A 24,842-nucleotide genomic window follows, 5' to 3' on the forward strand; every position below is an offset into this window, starting at 1 on the left:
AACCGGACCCCGGCACGGGAGCTACGCTCCGGCGTCCAGAACGACGTTCCATCCGCTCCTGAAGACGGATTTTCATCCCTGGGGAAAACCAGCACAAATAAAGGTCAGGGGGGCTCCCAGCACCCCGGTTATGCCATGGGATCACCACGTTCCGGTGGTTTCTACGCATTCCGGAACACGTTATTGACTCTGCTGTTGCTCCACAGATGTTGACAACATCTGCAGCTGACCCACCCCACAAAACCTGCGTAATTATGGTAAAAAAACTGATGACCAGGTTGATTTGGTCAAAAATCCTGACTTTTATTTTCATCCCAGACCTTTTTGCCCCCCCGGGCACCGGCTCAGCCGGATACTCCGAACAACCGACCCTGCCGCATTCATGTCAACGGCCACACGTGTCACCTACAGCCCCTGACGTTCCACATCCATGAATTGCCACAATTTCAGCCTAGAAAAACTTTCTGGCTGTGCTCCGTGTTTTTCTGAGGGAAGGAGGGCGGGTGGGAGCAGGACGTGGGTCCATGAGTCCATGAGCATTCCAGGCTGCACCGTTCCGCTCCAGCTTTAAACGAGCAGCTCCCGAGCGGACACGGAGAGCAGCTGTCAGTGGGATGGCTCCGGAGGGGAGAGGTGTAGAGGGGAATCCCAGAATGGGTTGGGTTGGAAGGACCTTCCAGTTTCAACCCCCCTGCCACGGGCAGGGACACCCTCCACCACACCAGGTTGCTCCAAGCCCCATCCAACCTGGCCTGGAACACTGCCAGGGATGGGGCACCACAGCTTCTCTGGGCAACCTGTCCCAGTGCCTCAGCACCCTCAGAGGGAAGAATTTCTCCCTCAGATCCCATGGAAATCTCCCCTCTTCCAGTTCAAAGCCATCACCCCGTGTCCTGTCACTCCACACCCGTGTCCAAAGCCCCTCTCCAGCTTTCTTGGAGCCCCTTTAGGCACTGGGAGGTGCTGGAAGGTCTCCCCGGAGCCTTCTTTCTCCAGGCTGAACACCCCAACTCTCCCAGCCTGTCTCCAGAGCAGAGGTGCTCCAGCCCTCCCATCATCTCCATGGCCTCCTCTGGCCCCGCTCCAGCAGCTCCGTGTCCTTCTTGTGCTGGGGCCCCCGGAGCTGAAGGCAGCATTCCAGCGACCCCGCTCCGCAGCCGGGCGCTCACCTCACGCCGAGAGCTTCACGCGCTCGGCGCAGCGCAGGAAGGCGTCGACGCGGTCGCTGCAGTTCAGGACGGCGGCTTCGTTCTCCTTCAGGCACTGCTCGAAGGCGGCGAACGGCTCCGCGCAGTCCTGCCGGATCTGCTGCACCATCGGGCTGCCAGGCGACGCCGGGCCTCAGCTCCCGGCAACCGCACGGCACCACCGGGACGGACCCGACCGGGATGGACCCAACCAGGACAGACCCAACTGGGACAGACTCAACTGCGACGACCCAACCGGGACCCAACCATGACAGGCCTAACTGGGATGGGTCCAACCAGGGCAGACCCAACTGGGACCCAACCATGACAGATCCAACCAGGACAGACTCAATCAGGACAGACCCAACTGGGACAGACCCAAATGGGATGGGCTCGACCAGAACAGATCCAACTGGGACAGATCTGACTTGGACCCAACCATGACGGGTCCAACCGGACGGGTTCGACCGGGACAGGCACAACTGGGATGGGCACAACCGGGACAGTCCCCACTGGACAGAGTCAATCGGACAGACCCAACCGGGACGGGTTCGACCGGGACAGGCACAACTGGGATGGGCACAACTGGGACGGGCCCCACTGGGACAGAGTCAATCGGGACAGACCCGACTGGGACAGACCCAACCAGGACAGACCCGACTAGGACAAATCCAACTGGGATGGATCCGACCAGGATGGATCTGACCAGGACTGACCCAACTGGACAGACCCAACCGGACGGACCCAACTGGGACGGACCCAACTGGGACGGACCCAACTGGACAGACTCGACTGGGACAGACTCGACTGGGACAGACTCGACTGGACAGACCCAACTGGGACAGACTCGACTGGGACAGACCCAAATGGGACAGACTCGACTGGGACGGACCCAACTGGGACAGACCCAACTGGGACAGACTCGACCGGGACGGACCCGGCCGGGACAGACCCAACTGGGACGGACCCAACTGGGACAGACCCAACCCAGCAGCCCCGGCCCGTCCCGCCCCTCCCGCACTCACTGCGCGGCGGCGCAGCGGGTCATGCTGAGGCGCTGCCGGTGACAGTCGCGCTGCCACGAAGCCGGCTGGCGGCCACGCAGCGCCCGTACTCCTCCATCTCGCTGCGGCAGTACCGCGCCGTGACCTCCAGCGCCGCCTGCCTGCGGGACACACCAAAGTTAACGCGGAGGGGGCGGCCGGTCCGCTCCGGTCCCTCCGCCGCCCGCCGCTCACATTCCGCCGCCGCCGCTCCCGCACCGGGCGCCCCGGCCGCTGTGCGCATGCGCGGCCGCCGCTCGAGCATTCTGCGCATGCGCCGAGCCGTGGCGCAGCCCCCTCCGCTTCTCACTGCGCATGCGCCTCCCCCCTCCCTTACCGGAAGTGGAAGTGAAACCGTTGCGGCCTCGCTCGGAAAATGGCGGCGGCCGGCGCGGCGGACGAGCTGGTCTCGTCGGTGACGCTGTACCGCCGGCGGCCGCGGCTGCTCCACGGCACCGTGCTGCCCTTCGTGGCGGGGCTCTACCCGGCCTGGCTGGCTGTGGGGGCCGCGCGTGTGGGCGGGGGGGGAGGAAGAGGAAGAGGAGGCCCCGGTACCGGGCGCGGGGCCCGCGCCCCCCGAGGCCGCGCTGCTGGCGCTCGCCGCCATCGCTGCCGCCCACCTGCTGACGGCGTGTCGGGGCTGTGGTCGGTGCACGCTCACTGCGCCCTCACCTGCGCGCGGGTGAGCGCCGGGGCCGCCGCGGGGGGTCCTGGTGGGGGCGGCCGGTCTCTGAGGGGGTGGGGGGGGGGGTGGGAGGGGGTGGGGGATGGGGGTGTGAGGAGGATGGGGGAATGTGGGGGGTGAGGGGGGGGGAGGATGTGTGGGGGTGTGAAGAGGATAGGGGGATGTGGGGGGGTGGTGGGGTGATGTGGGGGTGGGGGGGGTGTGGGGGATGCATGGCGGGATGTGGGGGGTGGGAGGAGGGTGGGAGGGGGATGTGGGGGTGGTGGAGGGATGTGGGGGATGTTTCTTGCAAAGCAGGTGGGCAGCTTGGCCGGCGCGGTGCGGAGGGGGCGGTGGGCGCGGGAGAGGCTTTGCACGGGAACGGTTCTCCCTTAGGGGGTCTGGGGCGGCGTGGGGCAGGGAGGGGGGCAGCAGGTCCCGGCCCCAGAGGGGTGTCTGTGTCTGCACGGGCAGCACGGGGGCGGTTGGGTGTTCAGGGCGGGGGTGAGTGCCTTTGGGATGTAGATCATGCAATGATTTGGGTTGGGAGGGACCTCAAAGACCAACCAGTTCCAACCCCCTTGCCATGGGCAGGGACACCCTCCACTGCACCAGGTTGCCCAAAGCCCCATCCAACCTGGCCTGGAACACTGCCAGGGATGGGGCAGCCACAGCTTCTCTGGGCAACCTGTCCCAGTGCCTCACCACCCTCAGAGGGAAGAATTTCTTCCTTAGATCCCATGGAAATCTCCCCTCTTCCAGTTTAACGCCATCACCCCGTGTCCTGTCACTCCACACCCCTGTCCAAAGCCCCTCTCCAGCTTTCCTGTAGCCCCTTTAGGCACTGGAGGTGCTGGAAGGTCTCCCCGGAGCCTTCTCTTCTCCAAGGCTGAACAGCCCCAACTCTCTCAGCCTGTCTCCAGAGCAGAGGTGCTCCAGCCCTCCCATCATCTCCGTGGCCTCCTCTGGCCCCGCTCCAGCAGCTCCATGTCCTTCTTGCGCTGGGGACCCCAGAGCTGAAGGCAGCATTCCAGGGGGGTTTCCCGAGAGCAGCAGACCGTTCCGCCTTCTGAGGACGGACCAGCCGGTTGCGTTTTTGCGGTCACTGTCGTAGCCATGTTGTACTGGTGGCTGGACGTGCCTTACCTGTGAGTGAAGTACGGGATGTGCTTCCTTTGGTGGCAGTCTGTGATTTTGGAGATGGATCATGATAACTGGGATGTCTTTGATCCTCACAACGGCTGCAAAGAGCTTTTGCCGTGTGTTTTAATGTGTGTTGGGGCTGCCCCATCCCTGGCAGTGTTCCAGGCCAGGTTGGATGGGGCTTGGAGCAACCTGGTGTAGTGGAGGGTGTCCCTGCCCTGGCAGGGGGTGGAACTGGATGGTCTGTGAGTTCCCTCCCAACCCAAACCATTCCATGATCCTAGAAGATGTCTCTGCCCATGGCAGGGGGTTGGAACTGGATGATCTGGAAGGTCCCTCCCAACCCAACCATTCCATGATTCTATGACCCGGCAGGGATTCCTCCTGGGTCCGTGATCCCTCTGGGTCTGTGATCCGCTTGCGAAGTGCCTCTCCTTGTGTTCCAGGAACCTTGTCCTAAGAAAGCCACGCTGGCTAAAGTCGTGCCAACCCCCAACAACGGCTCCGTGAACTGGTGCCGCTCCACAGAGACCGGGTAAGGACATGGTTAGAGAAAAACCAGTCCCAGGTGGTGGTGTCGGATCACACGGGCTTCCTGGTGTGGCAGAACCGTGCGGAGGTGTAAAGGGTTGAGGTTTCTTTCCTTCTGAAGCCTTTGGCGTGTGGTCAGTTGGTTGGTTTTCATCCCCTTCTCCGCAGGGTGAGGACGGGCAGGAGGCCCTTTCCTTTGAATTCCAAAAAAATCAAACTCCTACGCTGGATGGCAAGAAGCAGTTCCTTCCCGTCGCTTTCCCTGTGGAACATCCCCTTGCTTACTACCAGAACGCCCGAGCTACCAGGAGGACAAAGACATCCGAGCGGCCGAGAAGAAATACGGTACCAACAAGTAAGTTTCCAGGTGTAGACCTCTCCACCGGAACGTGTCGGGATCAGCGGCGTTGAACCCCAATCCTGATCCTGTTTTCCAAATTTCAACTCCTCCCGGCGCTTCCTTCGAATTATTTAAGGACAGAGAACGATGTGGGACCAAAGGGTTTTCTCCAGGGTTGGCTGTAGGTGGAAATTAATTGGATGGACCAATTAAGGGAATTAAAGTGATTGAAAAGAGGGAGGATGGCGTGGTCTGACACCGGAGGCTGCGGGTGGCTTTTGGGCTGAGACTTGGGAATGTTCATGAGGATCCAATTGTTGGTGAGGATCCAATTGTTGGTGAGGATCCAATTGTTGGTGAGGATCCAATTGTTGGTGAGGATCCAATTGTTGGTGAGGATCCAGTTGTTCACGAGGATCCAATTCTTTCTCAGGGCGGAGATGGTGGTGCCGGAGTTCTTGGAACTCTTTAAAGAAAGAGCGACAGCCCCGTTCTTCGTCTTTCAGGTAAATGAACAAAAAAAACCAGCTGGAAATGCTTCTCCTGCTAAAAAATGAGAACATTCCCTACAATCCTGGCTGGAGAGCCGTAAATCAGCTGGCAGCTTTCTAAAACCAGGAGTAGGTGCTGTCCTTACGCCGTAACGTTGATTTTATTTCTGAGAGCGACCCAGTTTCTCCCTAACGAGTTCCTCTGAGTCTCTGCTGCAGCGAAACGTTCACCAAGTTAAAAAAAATCATGATTCCTAGGAAAAAAAGATATAAATAATAATAATTCCTAGAAATTGATGACTTTTGTTACGTGAGGGAGATCAGAGTCACCTCCCTGTCCTTCCCCCAGGTTTCTGCGTGGGTCTGTGGTGCCTGGATGAATACTGGTACTACAGCGTTTTCACCCTCTCCATGCTGGTGGCGTTCGAGGCGTCTCTGGTCCAGCAGCAGATGCGGAACATGTCGGAGATTCGGAAAATGGGCAACAAGCCCTACATGATCCAGGTAACGGGACCCAGGGGGGTTGATGTCGCTGATCTGTCGTTCCTTTTTCTCCCACCCTTTTCCTCTTTTCCTCTTCTGGCATGTCCAGGGCTTCTCAAAGTGTTTTTTTTTTTGTCTTTTTTATTCTACAGGTTTACAGAAACCGCAAGTGGCGGCCCATTTCCAGCGACGAGATTATCCCAGGGGACATCGTTTCTATCGGTACTGACTCGCCCGGGGTTGTCACCAAAACTCGTTTGAAATCAGGTTCTTTGCGGTGCGTCAAATGGCGCCGGAATCGAACTCGGCGTAAAAATCCAACCGTCTTGGTCGGGTGCTTTGGGAGGGCTGGATTCTTCCCTCTGAGGGTGCTGAGGCACTGGGACAGGTTGCCCAGAGAAGCTGTGGCTGCCCCATCCCTGGCAGTGTTCCAGGCCAGGTTGGATGGGGCTTGGAGCAACCTGGTGTAGTGGAGGGTGTCCCTGCCCATGGCAGGGCGGTGGAACTGGATGGTCTGGAAGGTCCCTCCCAACCCAAACCATTCCATCATTCCATAAGATGTCCCTGCCCATGGAAGGGGTTTGGAACTGGATGGTCTGGAAGGTCCCTCCCAACCCAAACCATTCCATAAGATGTCCCTGCCCATGGCAGGGGAGTTGGAACTAGATGATCTTTGAGGTCCCTTCCAACCCAACCCATTCCGTGATTCTGTGATTTGTACACGTCACAATTCACGAGTCCAGAGATTAATCTGTGGGCTGGATCTCTTGGACTTTCTGGAAGCCCTGAAGAAGGGTAGATACCTGAGTAAATCAGCCTCAGATTCTTCAGCGTAGTGTGGTGAGGATGAGGATTTCCTGACAATATCTTCCAAAAATGGAAAGGGAAAGTGCAGATCTCTCTCTTAACCCTTCTCTCCTGCTTAAGGTGGTATTATCCAGGATTGTGGTGCCAGTCCTTGACACCTGAATGGCAACAAGAACCAAGTGACTTAATTTTAGACTTCTGCTGATCTCAACAGAGACCTAAAAACCTTCATGGAATGGTTTGCGTTGGGAGGGACCTCAAAGATCATCCAGTTCCAACCCCTGCCATGGGCAGGGACTCTTCTCGAATCATGGACATGGGTTGGGTTGGGAGGGACCTCAAAGACCATCCAGTTCCAACCCCCCTGCCATGGGCAGGGGACATCCTCCACTACACCAGGTTGCTCCAAGGCCCATCCAACCTGGCCTGGAACACTGCCAGGGATGGGGCAGCCACAACTTCTCTGGGCAACCTGGTCCAGGTCCTTCAAACCCTTTCGGTGCTGAGCAGGTGTGTGCTGCTGGATGCTTGGCAGCCCACGGGAGGTTTGAAACTTTGGGAATCTCCTGTATCTCAGCCAAAGTGCAGGAGAACTGTGAAACAGCCAAACTGGTCACTCCTGCCTGGGAGCTGCTCCTCAATTTTCATCTGTTCCTTGCAGGCCGGTCTCCTCACGAAAACCTGGTGCCGTGCGACGTGCTGCTGCTCCGTGGGAGGGTGCATTGTGGATGAAGCCATGCTGACGGGAGAGTCCGTGCCACAGATGAAGGTCTGGGAAACATCCTGGAAAAGGAAAAACATTCCGGCCGCTGCGGCGTTCGGGAATCCCTGTGCGTGAACGCTGGCGCGAGCAGGCCCAGTCTGTTTGGTGTTGGCTCCAGTCTGTTTGGTGTTGGTTCCAGTCTGTTTGGTATCACCTCCCTGGCCATGATTGATGGTCTCTGGTAACTGAGAAACAGGAAAGTCTTCTTGCCTGGCAAAGCCTCCAGCCTTTGGGTCCTGGAGCGCGTCGCGTGGGCACGGCATCGCCCTCTACGCATTCCCCAGTCTGCATTCCTTCGGCTGGGTAGAGGTGGGAGGAGGAACGAGTGGAAAGCACTCCAGACCCTGAATATTCCTTCTTTTTGTGCCAGTGGGTGACTTGAGAACGATAAAGTCGTGCTTGCAGAGCCTCCCTTGCTGGATTCGGCGTGCCAGGGGTGAGCTAGTCCAGAATTTCCACAAGTGCCAGGCTCTAAACCCGGCACCGACCAGGAGCTGGATGGTGTGTGAAGGTCTAGATTCAGTTCAGGCTGGTTTTGCTGAAGTGAAGCCAAGAGCGTCTTGTGGGATAAGAAGAGAAAATAATACTTGGAGTTAACTTGGAGTGTTGGGTGAGGAGAAGCTCACCATGAGTTGGCACCGTGCACTGGCAGCCCAGAAAGCCACCTGTGTTCCTGGGCTGCATCCAGAGCAGTGTGGGCAGCAGGTCGGGGGGGGGATTCTGCCCCTCTGCTCTGCTCTCCGAGACCCCCCTGGAATACTGCGTTCAGCTCTGGGGTCCTCAACCTCAGAAGGACACAGAGCTGCTGGAGCGGGCTGGAGGAGGCCACGGAGATGATGGGAGGGCTGGAGCACCTCTGCTCTGGAGACAGGCTGGGAGAGTTGGGGTGTTCAGCCTGGAGAAGAGAGAAGGCTCCGGGGAGCCCTTCCAGCACCTCCCAGTATCTAAGGGGCTCCAGGAAGCTGGAGAGGGGCTTGGGACACGGGTGTGGAGTGACCAGGACAAGGGAAAATGGCTCTTGAACTGGAAGAGGGAGATTTCCATGGGATCTAAGGAAGAAAATTCTTCCCTCTGAGGGTGGTGAGGCACTGGGACAGGTTGCCCAGAGAAGCTGTGGCTGCCCCATCCCTGGCAAGTGTTCCAGGCCAGGTTGGATGGGGCTTGGAGCAACCTGGTGTGGTGGAGGGTGTCCCCTGCCCTTGGCAGGGGGGTGGAACTGGATGATCTTGAGGTCCCTCCCAACCCAACCTGTTCCATGATTCTGTGATTCTGAGACCAGACTTTGTCCTGCAGGAGCCTGTGGAGGATCTCAACCCAGAGCACGTCCTGGACATGCAGACAGATTCCACGCCTGCACATCATATTGGGGGGCACTAAGGTGGTGCAGCACATGCCGCCCCAGAAGGCCAGCACCGGGCTGAAACGTAGGTACCAGCCCCAGTTCCCCCACAGGGATCGTGTCGGGGCAGATTGGTTTCAGACAGCCCGGTGCCACTTTCGGAGGGTGGCATTGAGTTGGTCTCCTCCTCCTGTCGCTAATGGGTTGCTGTGATGGATGACCCCGCTGTGATGCTCTGTTTTTATTCAACTTTTAAGTTGACTCTTCAACTTTTTAGGGGTTGGAACTGGATGATCTTTGAGGTCCCTTCCAACCTTAACCATTCCATGACTCTGTTCCCTGTTTCCATGAGAGGAGGGTGTAGCTCCAGGTGTGTTCAGCCTGGGATGAGCCTCCCAAAAATTTACACTAAGCTCTACTGTCTTCATTCCTGCTCCAGCTGTCGATAATGGGTGCGTGGCGTACGCCCTGAGGACCGGCTTCAACACATCTCAGGTAAGATGGGAATGCATCTTCTCACCTCTTGTCTTACTGGTGGTGTTGCTGGTGTCCATCAGCACTTGGCTGTCAGGAAATCCCGAGGGATTGCAGCAGTGGGAATGTATAAATCAGGGCGTTAAAGCGACTTGTTTGTTTGGAAGAGGAATAAATAATCCCACGTTGGTGCGGAAACCTGGGAGTCGCGAGCCAGGGTTCCCGTTGCGACCCGGCCGCGCTTTGCCTATGCTGCACCTCCTGGTTGTCCCAGTTTCTGTAGTGATAATTAACGTAAGAAGGACATGGACCAGTTGGAGAGGGGCCAGAGGAGGGCCACGAAGATGATCAGAGGGCTGGAGCACCTTTCCTATGAGGACAGGCTGAAAGAGTTGGGGCTGTTCAGCCTGGAGAAGAGGAGGCTCCAGGGTGACCTTCTAGCGGTCTTCCAGTACCTCAAGGGGCCTACAAGAAAGATGGGGAGAGGCTGTTCAGGAGGGCCAGCTGTGATAGGACAAGGGGTAATGGTTTAAAATAGAGGGAGGTAGATTCAGGTTGGATATTAGGAAAAAATTTTTACCATGAGAGTTGTAGAACACTGGAACAGGTTGCCCAGAGAGGTGGTGGATGCTCCATCCCTGGAGACGTTCAAGGCCAGGTTGGACGAGGCCCTGAGCAACCTGATCTAGTTGGAGATGTCCCTGTTCCTTGCAGGGGGGTGGACTAGATGACCTTTGAAGGTCCCTTCCAGCCCTGACCATTCTATGAATTGTTGGGAAAGGGCGTTGGAGTGTGTTTGTGGAGACCACAGATGTGACCATGAGCTTTTCCAGTTGAAAATTGCAGACTGCTTCAGAGAAACCATCAACCTAAGTGACGTAGCAACGGGCTTGGTGGCTCTTTGTGACCGATGAACGATGGGGTGACTCTAGGCTGCTGCTCCCTGTTTCCAGGCACCAAACCACCAGAATTAATTTGCAAATCGGGTTTCATAGATATTTTTAACAAAAACTGCTGCATGCAGAGGTGGCTTCTTGCACTGAAGGCTGTTCTTCTCAGGGGAAATTGCTTCGTACAATCCTCTTTGGGGTGAAGAGAGTGACAGCCAATAACTTAGAGACCTTCATTTTCATCCTGTTCCTGCTGGTCTTTGCCATTGCTGCTGCAGCATACGTCTGGATCGAAGGTGAGATTTCTTCTTGCCTCTTCCAGGTCTTCTCTACCCAGGACTTGTCCCAAAGCTTGTGGGAAGGACAGTTGACGTAATTTCTGAGAGTTACAATAGCTGGGTTGGGCTGCGCGGTGTTTCAGTGTAGGGACCCACACTGCATTCTGGATGCTTTTCTTGCCCTCCCGCAGCCCTCCCTAGGTAGGTGAGCTTCCTTGGGGTACTGCTCCGAGTTCGGTGGGGCACGCAGGCGGAGGACACGGAGGCGAACGGGTCTCTCGTCTCGTTGCCCAGGCACCAAGGATCCCAGCAGGAACCGGTACAAGCTCTTCCTGGAGTGTACGTTAATCCTGACTTCGGTTGTTCCACCCTGAACTTCCCATTGAGCTCTCTCTGGCTGTCAACACCTCCCTCATCGCCTTGGCCAAGCTCTGTAAGTACCAAAGCTGGACACAGAAACAAAATTAAGGCTGATTTGTGGTGTCTGGAGCTGAGGGGACCTTGGTGAGGAAAAGAAAGTGAAATTACTGCAGTGTCGTAGAATCACAGAATCATGGAGTGGTTTGGATTGGGAGGGACCTCAAAGATCATCCAGTTCCACCCCCCTGCCATGGGCAGGGACACCCTCCACTACACCAGGTTGCCCAAAGCCCCATCCAACCTGGCCTGGAACACTGCCAGGGATGGGGCAGCCACAGCTTCTCTGGGCAACCTGTCCCAGTGCCTCACCACCCTCAGAGGGAAGAAATTTCTCCCTCAGATCCCATGGAAATCTCCCCTCTTCCAGTTCAAAGCCATCACCCCGTGTCCTGTCACTCCACACCCGTGTCCAAGCTGCTCTCCAGCTTTCTTGGAGCCCCTTTAGGCACTGGAAGGTCTCCCTGGAGCCTCCTCTTCTCCAGGATGAACACCCCAACTCTCCCAGCTTGTGTCCAGAGCAGAGGTGCTCAGCCCTCCCATCATCTCAGTGGCCTCTTCTGGCCCCGCCTCCAGCAGCTCTGTGTCCTTATGTCAGGGATGGTTGCTGGAGGATCTGCTCCAGAACCATGTGACAGCTCCTGTCTCATGATAAGAGCCACTGAGCATCCTGTCCTGGCTTTGCTGTAGCTGCTGTCTCACAGAATTCCCTCTGCTCTCTCCCAGACGTGTACTGCACGGAGCCCCTTCCGCATCCCCTTCGCAGGCAAAGTTCAGGTTTGCTGTTTTGACAAAACTGGCACGTTGACCAGCGACCACCTGGTCGTGAGAGGAGTAGCTGGGCTCAGGTAGGTCCTGGGTGGTTTTTGTGGGTGGTGGGGTTTGTATGTTGTACGGTGGGCCACTGCACAATCCCATTCCAGTGAGGAAAAGATAATCAGGGATTCAGAGAGTGAATGAAGTGGATTGAACTGGAAGAAGAGAGGGTTGTGGGTCTCTGGCAACGACCTGAGGGCTCAGGAATCCTGAATTTAGTTGTCCTGGAGGACTTCTTGAGTAGGTTCTTACGTAACGGAGATCTTCACGGCTCCTCCGTGCAGTGGCATCCTGATTTCTCGTTCCGCTGCCGTAGGGAACTGCTTGAGGGCCACTGCAGCAGAGAGACATCAAATCCCTTGGATTCTACAGGTCCATAAATGTGTCAGCTCAGGGCTCCGCTTCGAGCATCGTGCTCGAATCAAGTCTGCTTTGGAGGACGGGCAGAATTTACGGGCTTTTGGCACCGTTTGCGCTTGAGACGGCGCCAGATCTCCCATGGCTTTGATCTCACCCTGAGAAGCTCCACTGTTTTACGTATTAGAGTAGGAATTTGGGGCTGGGAAAAATTCCAGAATTTGTCTGAAGTAATGGGAACGGGTCTGTTCACATGGGTGATCTGTTTGGTTTTTTTTTCACGCTGCAGGGATGGGAAGGAGGTGACACCCGTATCTGACATTCCGTAGAAACCCACCGGGCGATTGCTACGTGCCACTCGCTCGTGCAGCTGGATGATGGGACGCTGGTGGGAGATCCTCTGGAGAAGGCAATGTTGATGGCTGTGGACTGGACCCTGACCAAAGGTAAAACCTCTCCCAGCTCCTCCCTGGCTGATACCTGCGCCCTGTTTCCGTACGCTGTGGGGTGGGTTTTTTGGGGGGGTTGTTGGGGATAACGCTGGTTTTGTCAGGCTGAGCATGAAACTATCCAGTCTGTGGGCATTTCCTCCCAGTACCTAAAGGGGATCCAAGAAAGCTGGAGAGGGGCTTTGGACACGGGTGTGGAGTGACAGGACACAGGGTGATGGCTTTGAACTGGAAGAGGGGAGATTTCCATGAGATTTAAGGAAGAAATTCTTCCCTCTGAGGGTGGGGAGGGCACTGGGACAGGTTGCCCAGAGAAACTGTGGCTGCCCCCTCCCTGGCAGGTTCCCAGGCCAGGTTGGATGGGGCTTGAGCAACCTGGTGTAGTGGAGGGTGACGCTTCCCATGGCAGGGGGTTGGAACTGGATGGTCTTGAAGGTCCTCCCAACCCAAACATTCCAGATTCTAGAAGATGTCCCTGCCCATGGCAGGGGGGTTGGAACTGGATGATCTTTGAGGTCCCTTCCACCCAAACTTCCCAAAATTTTCTGTACGTATCCCAGTGAAACCCGTGCCGTTGTGGGTTTTCCTTCTGGATTTTGACCTGCTGTAAATGAACGCTCCTTCATCCGCTGCGGAGCCGTTCGCGCCGACGCACGTCGGCGTTCCGATGGGTTAATCCCATAATTGCCAGCACGAGCATGTCCAGCTCTGCGTGATTTGTCAGCACGAGCACATCCAGCTCGTGTCTAAAGAGAGGAAATTCATGTGATGCCGGTGACCTGTAGGTTCCTTTGGGGACCCAAGGGAGGGATGTTGCTTTCGATACCGAGAAACCTTTCAGGATTTCCTGATCTGTTTGTTTCCAGATGAGAAAGTTTTCCCCAGAAGTATTAAAACTCAGGGATTGAAAATCACCAGCGCTTTCATTTTGCCAGTGCCCTCAAAAGAATGTCTGTCTTGGCGTCCTACGAGAAGATCGGCTCGACTGAGCTCTGTTACTTTGCAGCTGTCAAAGGGGCCCCGGAGACGCTGCACAAAATGGTGAGCGCGTCTTCTCGAGGAGGGGGAAGGGTTCCCCTCCCACCTCTGCTTGGCCCTGCCGAGTCCCGAAACCCGGAGGACGGAGGGATTTCATCCTGGAAAAGGGCCACGGCGAAACCCGTCCTGAAGACAAACCCCGCTGGGAGTTTCGGTCTAAGCCCAGGGAGATCTGAGGATCTCGCCGTGTGCTTTTTGCTGACAGCAGGAGGTTCAATCTTGGGGGGGCTCTTTTGGCCCCGATGGTGAGGGACCCTCCCAGAGGTGCCCCCTCTTTCCCCCTCTCCATGTATTTAATGTGAAATGCCGGAATGCGGGACGGATTGCGTTCAGAGCCGTGTTCATGGGATGCTTTTCCCCACACCTTCTCTAGTTGGCTCAGTGCCCAAGCAACTATCCACGCCGTCCACACGGAGATTTCACACGAGGGGGCAAGAGTGCTGGCCCTGGGCTACAAGGAACTGGGGCACCTCACTCACCAGCAGGTACGTCCGTCTGTCCAAGCCCTGAAATCGAGCTCCTGTTAAAGGAAAGAGGTGGTGTGGGGAGGGAGAAGGTGGGAAGGGGTCTCTTTTGGGATGAGGTTGCCCAAAGCTGCTGTCACCGTGTTCATGAAGGCTCCAGGGTGATCTTATTGCAGCCTCCCAGTGCCTAAAGGGGCTCCAGGAAAGCTGGAGAGGGGCTTTGGACACGGGTGTGGAGTGATAGGACAAGGGGTGATGGCTTTGAACTGGAAGAGGGGAGATTTCCATGGGATCTGAGGGAGAAATTCTTCCTTCTGAGGGTGGTGAGGCACTGGGACAGGTTGCCCAGAGAAGCTGCAGCTGCCCCATCCCTGGCAGTGTTCCAGGCCAGGTTGGATGGGGCTTTGGGCAACCTGGTGTAGTGGAGGGTGTCCCTGCCCATGACAGGGAGGTTGGAACTGGATGATCTTTGAGGTCCCTCCCAACCCAACCCATTCCATGATTCCATAAGATGTCCCTGCCCATGGCAGGGGGGTGGAACTAGAGGATCTTTGAGTTCCCTCCCAACCCAAACCATTCCATGATTCTATGATCTGGATTTTCTGGGAAGGTCACAGCCTCAGCGTGGTGCTCCTGGCTTTGAATTCCTGAGCATCACGGAGCCATCCTTCTGGCTCCCTGTAGTAAAGCCGAGTTAATCCTCTCCGTGTAACGACTGGAAGAGGCTGAGCACCCAACTTCTTGGCTCTGCACCTGGTTTTGTGTGGGGCTGGGCAGGTGTAACTGTTTCCAGGGCTGTCTCTCTGTCCCAGCCTTTCTTCTAGAGCAGCTGGGGACGGTCTGGGATCGCTCCGGGTCATGCCTTGGGTTCCTGGTCATGCCTTGGGGGCAAGGAAGTACCCTCTGGAAAGAAAATTGGTGCCACGGAGCAGCAGGTAACGCTGTGCCTGGTTTGCCGTGGCAGGTGAGGGAGATGAAGCGGGAAAGCTTTGGAATGTGATCTCCGATTCGTGGGATTCATCGTGGTTTTCCTGTCCTCTCAAAGCCGACTCCAAATCCGTCATCAGGGAGATCCAGAACGCGTCGCACCACGTAAGCCGGCGGCAGCATCCCGGCCTCCCCCGGGAGCCACCGTGTTTGGGATGTGGGATTTCGGGGAGCGAGGGCAAAGGCTTCCCCGTGGAGAAGGCAGGGAGATGTTGTGGATGGGATGTTAATTTTTTTGTGGTGGGATTTACCCTGGCCCAGAGAGAAAGCCTTTGGGCACGGTGCCGCGCAGCGCTCCGTCGCGTTGGGAACATCCTCGGTGCCCGGAATCTTTTCCACGTGGAGGAGACTCGTTTGGAAGTGCTGCTTTTCTACCCAGAACTGATTTTTCGACCCCTCGGGCTTCCCCCTCAGGTGGTGATGATAACGGGAGACAACCCCTCACCGCCTGCCACGTGGCCCGGGAGCTGCACTTCCTCCGGAGGGAGCACACCCTCGTCCTGCAGCCGCCTGCCGGCAAAGGTGACCGATCCCGGGCACGAAATGGCTCCGTGTTCTGGGGGGCAACAGCCAGAGCCCTACGGGGGGCACGGTGTCAGAGCTGGGGGCAACAGGGGGCATGGTGCCAGAGCTGGGGGGGCATGGAGTCAGAGCTGGGGGCAACAGGGGGCACGGTGTCAGAGCTGGGGGCAACAGGTGGGCACGGAGTCAGAGCTGGGGGCAACAGGGGGCACGGTGTCAGAGCTGGGGGCAACAGGGGGCATGGAGTCAGAGCTGGGGGCATGGTGTCACAGCTAGGAGGCAACAGGGGCATGGAGTCAGAGCTGGGGGCAACAGGGGGCATGGTGTCAGAGCTGGGGGCAACAGGGGGCATGGTGTCAGAGCTGGGAGGCAACAGGGGGCATGGAGTCAGAGCTGGGGGGCAACAGGGGGCACGGTGTCAGAGCTGGGGGCAACAGGGGGGCACGGTGTCAGAGCTGGGGCAACAGGGGGCACGGTGTCAGAGCTGGGGGCAACAGGGGCATGGAGTCAGAGCTGGGGGCAACAGGGGGCATGGAGTCAGAGCTGGGGGCAACAGGGGGCATGGAGTCAGAAGCTGGGGGCAACAGGGGGCATGGAGTCAGAGCTGGGGGCAACAGGGGGCATGGAGTCAGAGCTGGGGGCATGGTGTCACAGCTAGGAGGCAACAGGGGGCATGGAGTCAGAGCTGGGGGCAACAGGGGCATGGTGTCAGAGCTGAGGGCAACGAGGCATGGTGCCAGAGCTGGGGGGGCATGGTGCCAGAGCTGGCCATGTGCTATCGGCGCTGCTGCTTGATGCTGATAGAGGAAACGACTCGACTTTACAGAATCCAGAATGAAGAAAGCTGGAGAGGGACTTTTTACCAGGGCGTGTAGTGACAGGACACAGGGTGATGGCTTTGAACTGGAAAGAGGGGAATTTCCATGGGATCTAAGGAAGAATTCTTCCCTCTGAGGGTGCTGAGGCACTGGGACAGGTTGCCCAGAGAAGCTGTGGCTGCCCCATCCCTGGCAGTGTTCCAGGCCAGGTTGGATGGGCTTGGAGCAACCTGGTGTAGTGGAGGGTGTCCCTGCCCATGGCAGGGGGGTTGGAACTGAATGGTCTGGAAGGTCCCTTCCAACCCAACCCATTCCATGATTCCATAAGATGTCACTGCCCATGGCAGGGAGTTGGAACTGGGTGATCTTTGAGGTCCCTTCCAACCCAACCCATTCCATGATGATCTCAGATAACTGTCTGTCCTTTGCCCTTCTCTCCTCTAGCTTGGGGTCCTGGGCGAGCTCTGGCAGCTCCAGGCTGAGCCATCTGAGCACCATAATAACAAAACCAGCAGCTCGAAGCCTCCTCAGAGGCCATCCAGGGATGCCCAGAGCCGTGTCCCTGGCTGCAGGGAAGGAGGGTCCACCTAGAGGGGAGGTGGGCACGTCGCTGCCCTTGACACACGGAGAGCCTTGTGTCCGTAACGCCGAGGATCCGCGTCTTTCGGGTGGCTGGGAGCGTTTCTCACCACCAGGCACCTCAAGCTCCTGCTTCTCCTTCCCAGAGTGCAGCTGGCAGTGGCAGTCCATCGACGGTGCCGTCGTGCTCCCCATGGCGCCCACCTCCTCGCGGGAGCTGACGCAGCGGTACGACCTGTGTGTCACCGGGGAAGGTCTCTCCCACCTCCAGTCCGGGAACAGTCAGCAGCTGCTGAAACTCATCCCACACATCCAGGTGTTTGCCAGAGTGGTGCCGAAGCAGAAGGTGAGACAACCGTTGTAGGGTCGTGTGATTTCTGACACCAGTAAACCCCAGTTTTAGCAGGGTTCCCAGTTTAGCAGGGCTTTCTCAGTGCCTGAAGCTTTTGGAGTCGGAGCGTGAGGCCAGCAAGTTCCTGCAGAGCAGAAGCTCTTGACCAAGACACACAACCCAGCCCAGACCCGTTCTCACCAGACCTGTTGGGTTGTTTTTTTTTTTGCAGGAGTTTGTAATCACGACTTTGAAGAGCCTGGGCTACGTCACGCTGATGTGTGGGGATGGGACCAACGACGTTGGAGCTCTGAAACACGCGGATGTGGGTGAGTCCACGTGCCCCTGGCTGAGTCAGGCTGGTGTTCCTGAGCACGAAACCAGCGTTTGTTGGGTGTTCTGAGGGCTGGGATTAGAATCATGGAATGGTTTGAGTTGGAAGGGACCTCCAAGACCATCCAGTTCCAACCCCCTGCCATGGGCAGGGACACCCTCCACAACACCAGGTTGCTCCAAGCCCCATCCAACCTGGCCTGGAACACTGCCAGGGATGGGGCAGCCACAGCTTCTCTGGGCAACCTGTCCCAGTGCCTCAGCACCCTCAGAGGGATGAATTTCCTCCTTAGATCCCATCAAAATCTCCCCTCTTCCAGTTTAAATCCATTGCCCCTTGTCCTATCAGTACACACCCTTGGAAAAAGCCCCTCTCCAGCTTTCCTGTAGGCCCCTTTAGGTACTGGGAGGCTGCAATAAGATCCATAAGATTGATCTGACCACCATCATGTGGTGGCAGAAACTACCACAAAGAAAGGATCTCCGTGCTGGTGGAACACCCGCTGCGTGCGCACCAGCAAGGCGGAAGGAATTACCTGCCAACGCGTTTTCCTGGAAGAAAAATTCTTCCTCATTGATTTATTTTGGAATTCCTAAGCTTTGCTTCAGCGAGTGTCACATCTCTGAAGTCCCACCCTAACGAGCCTGCCCACCTGGCCCCAGGTGGGACCAGCGGTTGGGATTCCTGCCGTGTGGAAACGCTCTGCCAGCAGGGAGATGACAGCTCTTTTTCCCTACGGCTCATGTTTTTCCACCCTTACAGGAGTGGCTGCTGGCGAACGCTCCGGAGAAACTGCCCGAACGGAAGAAGAGGACTCGAGATGGGCCCGGTGACGGGAGACCCGCTGCGCCCTCGGTGGGGAGCGGGGCTGTGAAGCCCACCTCCCGTGGTGCCAAGCACAGGGTCATGTCCCAGCGAGAGGAACAGCTGGCGATCCAGAGGGTTGGTAACTCGAGTTTTGAAAGGCTTTTAAGTTCTCCTTGATCTTTGTTCATCCTCTGGTTTATCGCTGATTCGGGAGAGCTGGAAGTGGTAGGATGTCCTGGGAGCAGAGCAGCTTTTCTGCTGCTTACCCCGAAACAGCAGAATGGATTCGGGCAGAGAAGGTGCTGCTTTTCCAGCCATCCATCCAGCTACTGCCGTGTGACATCTTGGTGGTGACATGGACAGTGGGATCAGTGCACCCTCAGCAGGTTTGCTGATGACACCAAGCTGTGTGGTGTGGTGGGCACGCTGGAGGGAAGGGATGGCATCCAGAGGGGCCTGGACAGGCTGGAGAGGTCTGTGAGAACCTCATGGAGTTCAGCCAGGCCAAGTGCAGGGTCCTGCACGTGGGTCAGGGCAATGCCAAGCACAGGCTGGTGGAGAGTGGATGGAGAGCAGCCCTGAGGAGAAGGACTTTGGGGGTGTTGGGTGAGGAGAAGCCCAACAGGAGCCGGCACCGTGCGCTGGCAGCCCAGAAAGCCAACGGTGCCCTGGGCTGCACCCAAACAGCGTGGGCAGCAGGGCGAGGGGGGGATTCTGCCCCTCTGAGACCCCCCTGCAGTGCCGCCTTCAGCTCCGGGGGCCCCAGCAGCAGGAGGACACGGAGCTGCTGGAGCGGGGCCAGAGGAGGCCACGGAGATGATGGGAGGGCTGGAGCCCCTCTGTATGGAGACAGGCTGGGGAGTTGGGGTGTTCAGCCTGGAGAAGAGAAGGCTCCGGGGAGACCTTCCAGTACTTAAAGGGGGCCTACAGGAAAGCTGGAGAGGGGCTTTGGACACGGGCGTGGAGTGACAGGACATGGGGTGATGGCGTTAAACTGGAAGAGGGGAGATTTCCGTGGGATCTAAGGCAGAAATTCTTCCCTCTGAGGGTGGTGAGGCACTGGCACAGGTTGCCCAGAGAAGCTGTGGCTGCCCCATCCCTGGCAGTGTTCCAGGCCAGGTTGGATGGGGCTTTGGGCAACCTGGTGTAGTGGAGGGTGTCCCTGCCCATGGCAGGGGTTGGAACTGGATGATCTTTGAGGTCCAACCCAACCCATTCTGTGATTCTGTGATTCTAATGCCACGAGCACAAAGGCTTCTCAGCCTTGGAGCAGGGGTGTGGGAACGACAGCGTGAGACCATCCGTGATCCAGGTTGTGATGATGAGTGTGAAGTTTTGTGTCTCTTCACCTGCAGGAGCGGATCAGTCAGGTCCTGAAGGATCTGGAAGAGGACCGTGTCCCGGTGGTGAAGCTGGGCGACGCCAGCATCGCAGCCCCTTTTACCTCCAAGCTCTCTTCCATTCAGTGCAGTAAGTGCGTGGTGGGAGCCGAATGTTCCGTGTGGATCCCACGTGTCCGGCTTCTCCGAGGGGAATAAGTCTTAGACTTGAAAGAAGCCAAGACACGGGGCGTGGGGTGGTGAGAAATGCCCCCAAACCCACGGCTTTGCCAGCTGTTTGCAGGGACCCCACCACCTCCCTGGGCAGCCTGTTCCAACACTTCACAACCCTCTCTGGAAAGAAATTTTTCCTGATATCCAACCTAAGTTTCACCTGGTGCAACTCGAGGCCATTCCCTCTCGTCCTGTCATTCCTAACGTGGGAGAAGAGACTGACCCCCATCTCCCTACAACTTCCTTTCAGGGAATTGTAGAGAGTGAGAAGGTCCCCCCTGAGCCTCCTCTTCTCCAGACTGACCAGTCCCAGCTCCCTCAGCCAGGAGGGAGGGACAAGAAATTTGTCCCACAGGACAAGTTCTCCAAACCCTTCACTGGTTTTGTTCTCTGAATCTGCTCCAGCACCTCAACGTCCTCCTTGAAGCAAGGGGCCCCAAACTGGACACAGTCCTCCAGGTGTGGCCTCACCAGTGCTGAGTACTGGGAGACAATCACCTCCCTGCTCCTGCTGGCCACACTGGTTCTGATCCATGCCAGGATTCCCTTGGCTTTCTTGGCTACTTGGGCACACTGCTGGCTCATGGTCAGTCGCCTGTCGACCAGCACCCCCAGGTCCTTCTCTGCTGTGCAGCTTTCCAGCCCCGCTTCCCCAAGCCTGGAACGCTGCAGGGGGTTGTCATGACCCAAGTCCTTCAGGAAGGGAGAACAGAGGGACAAAGCCCCCGAACCTGCTGTTGTTTCTTTCCCAAACGCCGCTTCCTCTTGCTCCGCAGTCTGCCACGTGATCAAGCAAGGTCGGTGCACGCTGGTGACGACGCTCCAGATGTTCAAGATCCTCGCCCTGAACGCCCTGATCCTGGCTTACAGCCAGAGCGTCCTCTACTTGGAAGGGGTCAAGTTCAGCGATTTTCAGGCCACTCTGCAGGGCTGCTCTTGGCCGGCTGCTTCCTTTTCATCTCCCGCTCGAAGGTGAGGGGTGGGAAGCGTGTTGGGATACTGGGACAGCACCTGGTCCGTGTCAGTCATGTCAGGATTACCGCAGGAGCGCCTCTTTCCCAAAAAAAATAGCTGGTTATTTTAATAAATTAAGGATGCACAGTGCTGGAGGGGGTGGGGGTTTGGTTTCCCTGGATTTGGGAGGTTCCTGAGGACCTTGCTCCAGGGAGCATCCTGTGACTGAGGCAGGCAGCTCCGTTGGAGAAGAGGTGGGAAAGGTAGTGCAGGTAAAGGGTGGAATTCTGCACCAGGTGGAATTCTGCACCAGGTGGAATTCTGCACCCAGTGGAATTCTTTCCCGTGTTTCCTGAGAAACGGGAACGAACGTTAGGTGGATTCCGCCGGAAAAGAAGACGGTCCAAACCCATCGAGGTCAGCCCTGTTGCCTTCTTCTCTCCCAGCCTTTGAAGACGCTTTCCAAGGAGCGCCCGCTGCCCAACATCTTCAACCTCTACACGGTGCTGACGGTGCTGCTGCAATTCCTGGTGCATTTCCTCAGCCTGGTGTACCTGTACCGCGGCGCCCAGGCACGCAGCGATGCCAAGTAAGCGCCCGCTCCGCCGGCACCGGGATGTTTTCTCCAAGTGCTGCCAAGCAGGAGGGTGGAGAGGGGCCTCCATCACCACAGGGCTCTTTCTCCGCGTGCTCCATCGAGCACACGGAGCATGAGGAGTTTAAAAAATCCAGAAAAAGTGTTTTTGAGTTGGACACGGAGCGCGTCGGCAGGCAGCAAGGACGCGATGGGACCAGTGGAATCTGGTCTGCGATGCGTCGCAGTTCCCATATCCGCCGTGGCCCCGCGGGAGGGGAAAAGGGAAATAGAAATAACACCATGAGGTGGATTACTGGGAAGCTCATAAAGAAAAACACACGGAAAACTTAAATTTTTTTTCCATCGGATTTTTATTTTGTGGAAAAGAACCCAGCGATCACCTGGTGCTCGCGGCTCCGCTCTTACCTTTTTCGGGAACAACGTGGTTTTTCCACCAAAACTGAATTAAAGGGGGGTCGGCGGGGCTGTGCGGGGGCAGCTGAGTGGGGTGGGTGATCCCGAGCCTGGTGGCCCTGATCTCCAGCTTTTTCCCTTTCAGGCAGGAGGAATTCGTGGATCTGTACAAGGAGTTCGAGCCCAGCCTCGTCAACAGCACCGTCTACATCATGTCCATGGCCATGCAGATGGCCACGTTTGCCATCAACTACAAGGCAAGCCCTGGTTAAGTCGCATCTCCAGCGGGACCAGGGACACAATTCCCTAATTAAAACGGGAACGGTGTGAAGGAACGTTCTTCTCTAATCACAAAATAGTTCGTCAGTGCTCTGCTGGGGGGGAAAATTCCCTTTTTACACCAATTGACAAATTGTTCCGCATCCTCTCGTCCGAGCGAGGAGAGCCTCACCTTCCTCTCCCACCTTCTCCCTGCTGTTTCCAGGGCCATCCCTTCATGGAGAGTCTCCAGGAGAACAAACCTTTACTATGGAGCATCGTCCTGTCGGGACTTGCCATCGTGGGTCTCCTCACGGGCTCTTCTCCAGAATTCAACCAACAGTTTGGCTTAGTGGGAAATCCCTACCGAGGTGAGCCGGCGGCGTTCCTCGGCGCCCTGCGGAATGGTTTCCCGGGGGAGAGCAGGGCTCGGGGCTGTCTCGGGAATTCGGGAGGAATCTTAAGGTTTTTAGCAGGGTGTCAGTTTCCAAGTTCTCCCCAGTTCAAGAAGGACAAGGAGCTGATGGAGAGAGTCCAGCGCAGGGCTACGATGATGATGAAGGGAGTGGAGCATCTTCTTCTGAGGAAAGGCTGAGGGAGCTGTACTGGCTGTCCGGGCTGTACTGGGCTAATACCAGGCCTGTGCTGGGTATACGGGCTGTACTGGTCCTAGCTTGGAAGGAGACTGAGGGGGGACCTCATAATGTTCATATAATATGCAAAGGGTGATCGTGCCGTGAGGATGGAGCCAGGGCTCTTCTCAGCGACATCCATAATAGGACCGGGAAATGGATCTGAGCTGGGACAACAGGAGGTTCCGCTTAAACATGAGGAACCAGTAACCTTTTCCAGTAAGGGGCATGCGAGCACTGGGACAGGCTGCCCAGAGGGTGGGTGAGTCTCCTTCTCCGGAGATGGTTCCAAACCTGCACGGGACACGTTCTGGTGGATTGATCTGGGTGGTCCTGGGATTCTGGGATATAGCCCAGTACAGCCCACTGTAGCCCAGTACAGCCCACTATAGCCCCATATCTGATGTAGGTGGTCCTGCCTTGGCAAGGGGCTTGGGACTCAACGATCCTTTGAGGTCCCTTCCAATCCCTGACATTCTGGGATATGGCCCAGTAAGCCCAGTGTAGCCCGGTACAGCCCAGTACAGCCCATATCTGATCTAGGTGGCCTGCTCCAGCAGGGGGATTGGACTAGATGATCCTTTGAGGTCCCTTCCCATCCCTGACATTCTGGGATTCTGGGATGGTAACTGGCAGGAGCGCTGCCTCCATAAATAGCTTGAAGTGGGAGGATGTGGATCAGTACGGGCCGGGGGACGCAGGGATGGAGAGCAGCCCTGAGGAGAAGGACTTGGGAGTCCTGGTGGATGGAAAACTGGACGTGAGCCGGCACCGTGCGCTCGGAGCCCGGAAAGCCAACGTGCCCTGGGCTGCACCCAAACAGCGTGGGCAGCAGGGCGAGGGGGGATTCTGCCCCTCTGAGACCCCCCTGCAGTGCCGCCTTCAGCTCCGGGGCCCCAGCAGCAGAAGGACACGGAGCTGCTGGAGCGGGGCCGAGGAGGCCACGGAGATGATGGGAGGGCTGGAGCACCTCTGTATGGAGACAGGCTGGGAGAGTTGGGAATGTTGAGCCTGGAGACGACAAGGCTCCGGGAGACCTTCAATACCGCTAAGAAAGACGGGGACGAACTCGTTAATTTTAATAACGAGGGGGAACGGGTTTAAACTAAAGAGGGAGATTCAGCCCAGATCTGAGGAGGAAATTCCCAACGCTGAGGCCGTGAGACGCTGGCCCAGGTTGCCCGGAGAGGTGGCCGCCCCGTCCCTGAGAACATCCAAGGTCAGGTTCAACGGGGCTCTGAGCGACCCGATCGCGGCAGAGACCCCAGGGGGGTTGGCCTGGATGAGCTTTAAAGGTCCCTTCCCACCCAAACCATCCTGGCATTCCCTGATTTTTTTTTTTTTTTTCCAGCACGCTGTGAATTATTTTTTTTTTTACCATTTAGCCGTTTTTACAGCGTGCTGCGCCGGAGGAAGTTCAAGCTGTAGTTCAGCCGCGACGGTGCCGAGGGACCGGAGAGAGAGGAGAGAGGGACTAAGAGGTGGTGTTTGTTTCCCAAGTTCAAGGTCGTGATCACGGAAGTGTTGCTGGCTGACTTCTTCCTTGCCTTGGTAGCCGACCGAATCCTCCAGTTTCTGCTGGGGAGCGCCAAGCTGAAAGTGCCTTCCTGATGAGACGGGTCCCTGCGCCAAGGATGCCCGTCGGGGCCGACTCCGCCGCCACGGGAATCATCCCGTAATTCTTCTGACAATAATTCCCGTCCCGTTCTGAAACGGGCGTGGGGAAAACTTGCTTCCAAATCGTCTGGAAACCACCTCTGCAGGAAGCAGACCTGACTTTTTAACGTTTCCAGGACGTAGCACCAAACCCGGCGGGAGTTTCGGACCGCCCTGACGCTTACGGAAACGTTTCCCGAATTTGGTAACTAAAAGCGGAATCGCTGTATTTTGAAAGGTGTTTGGAGCTTCCTTTTTGGGACCAAAAGTTTGGGATGGGTTTTTAGGAGGAAGAAGCGGCGACAAGAAAGGTGAGGCCGTGGGTGGTTCTGACACGGGAGAAACGCTCCCAACTCCGTGCAGGAGGTAAAACATCCCGAATAACCAGCTGGAGCGTTGGCAAAGCGTCGGAGAACAAACGCTGCCGAGAGCTCCTCTCCCACGTG

General features: G+C 57.1%; 2 protein-coding genes across 2 annotated transcripts; one reads left to right on the forward strand and one right to left on the reverse strand.

Moving 5' to 3' along the window:
* CHCHD5 (coiled-coil-helix-coiled-coil-helix domain containing 5) lies at nucleotides 1-2,259 on the reverse strand. Its single transcript, XM_086630955.1, has 3 exons — nucleotides 2,213-2,259; nucleotides 1,170-1,321; nucleotides 1-78 (listed from the first exon to the last, which is right to left on the reverse strand). Exons 1-2 carry the CDS (start codon nucleotides 2,233-2,235, stop codon nucleotides 1,171-1,173), a joined length of 174 nt encoding a protein of 57 aa, XP_086487081.1. The 5' UTR covers nucleotides 2,236-2,259; the 3' UTR covers nucleotides 1-78; nucleotide 1,170.
* A 347-nt stretch (nucleotides 2,260-2,606) lies between these two features.
* Nucleotides 2,607-24,625, forward strand: ATP13A1 (ATPase 13A1). The gene is given in 42 exon segments (XM_086630940.1): nucleotides 2,607-2,722; nucleotides 2,724-2,860; nucleotides 2,863-2,912; nucleotides 4,484-4,541; nucleotides 4,544-4,572; nucleotides 4,737-4,866; nucleotides 4,869-4,923; nucleotides 5,342-5,418; nucleotides 5,752-5,903; nucleotides 6,035-6,104; nucleotides 7,351-7,406; nucleotides 7,408-7,458; nucleotides 8,746-8,799; nucleotides 8,801-8,876; nucleotides 9,231-9,286; nucleotides 10,325-10,451; nucleotides 10,728-10,801; nucleotides 10,803-10,866; nucleotides 11,577-11,593; nucleotides 11,595-11,698; nucleotides 12,313-12,347; nucleotides 12,350-12,469; nucleotides 13,339-13,380; nucleotides 13,383-13,513; nucleotides 13,884-13,907; nucleotides 13,909-13,995; nucleotides 14,939-14,962; nucleotides 14,964-15,002; nucleotides 15,004-15,066; nucleotides 15,376-15,394; nucleotides 15,397-15,483; nucleotides 17,027-17,226; nucleotides 17,444-17,547; nucleotides 18,313-18,487; nucleotides 19,708-19,822; nucleotides 20,682-20,834; nucleotides 20,837-20,877; nucleotides 21,306-21,448; nucleotides 21,996-22,107; nucleotides 22,335-22,463; nucleotides 22,465-22,479; nucleotides 24,241-24,625. Coding segments are annotated over 42 exon segments (3,522 nt in total). The 3' UTR covers nucleotides 24,352-24,625.
* The last annotated feature ends 217 nt before the right edge of the window (nucleotides 24,626-24,842 follow it).

Source organism: Tauraco erythrolophus, unplaced genomic scaffold, assembly GCF_009769465.1.
Source record: "Tauraco erythrolophus isolate bTauEry1 unplaced genomic scaffold, bTauEry1.pri scaffold_61_arrow_ctg1, whole genome shotgun sequence".
NCBI classification, from domain to species: Eukaryota; Metazoa; Chordata; class Aves; order Musophagiformes; family Musophagidae; genus Tauraco; species Tauraco erythrolophus.

Bases quoted from the DNA above. Each gene is read 5' to 3' on its own strand.
- CHCHD5 (XM_086630955.1), bottom strand. From the start codon at position 2,235: ATGACCCGCTGCGCCGCCGCGCA. The intron at 1,322-2,212 runs GTGAGTGCGGGA...GTCGCCTGGCAG, and splicing joins ACCCGCTGCGCCGCCGCGCA to CCCGATGGTGCAGCAGATCC.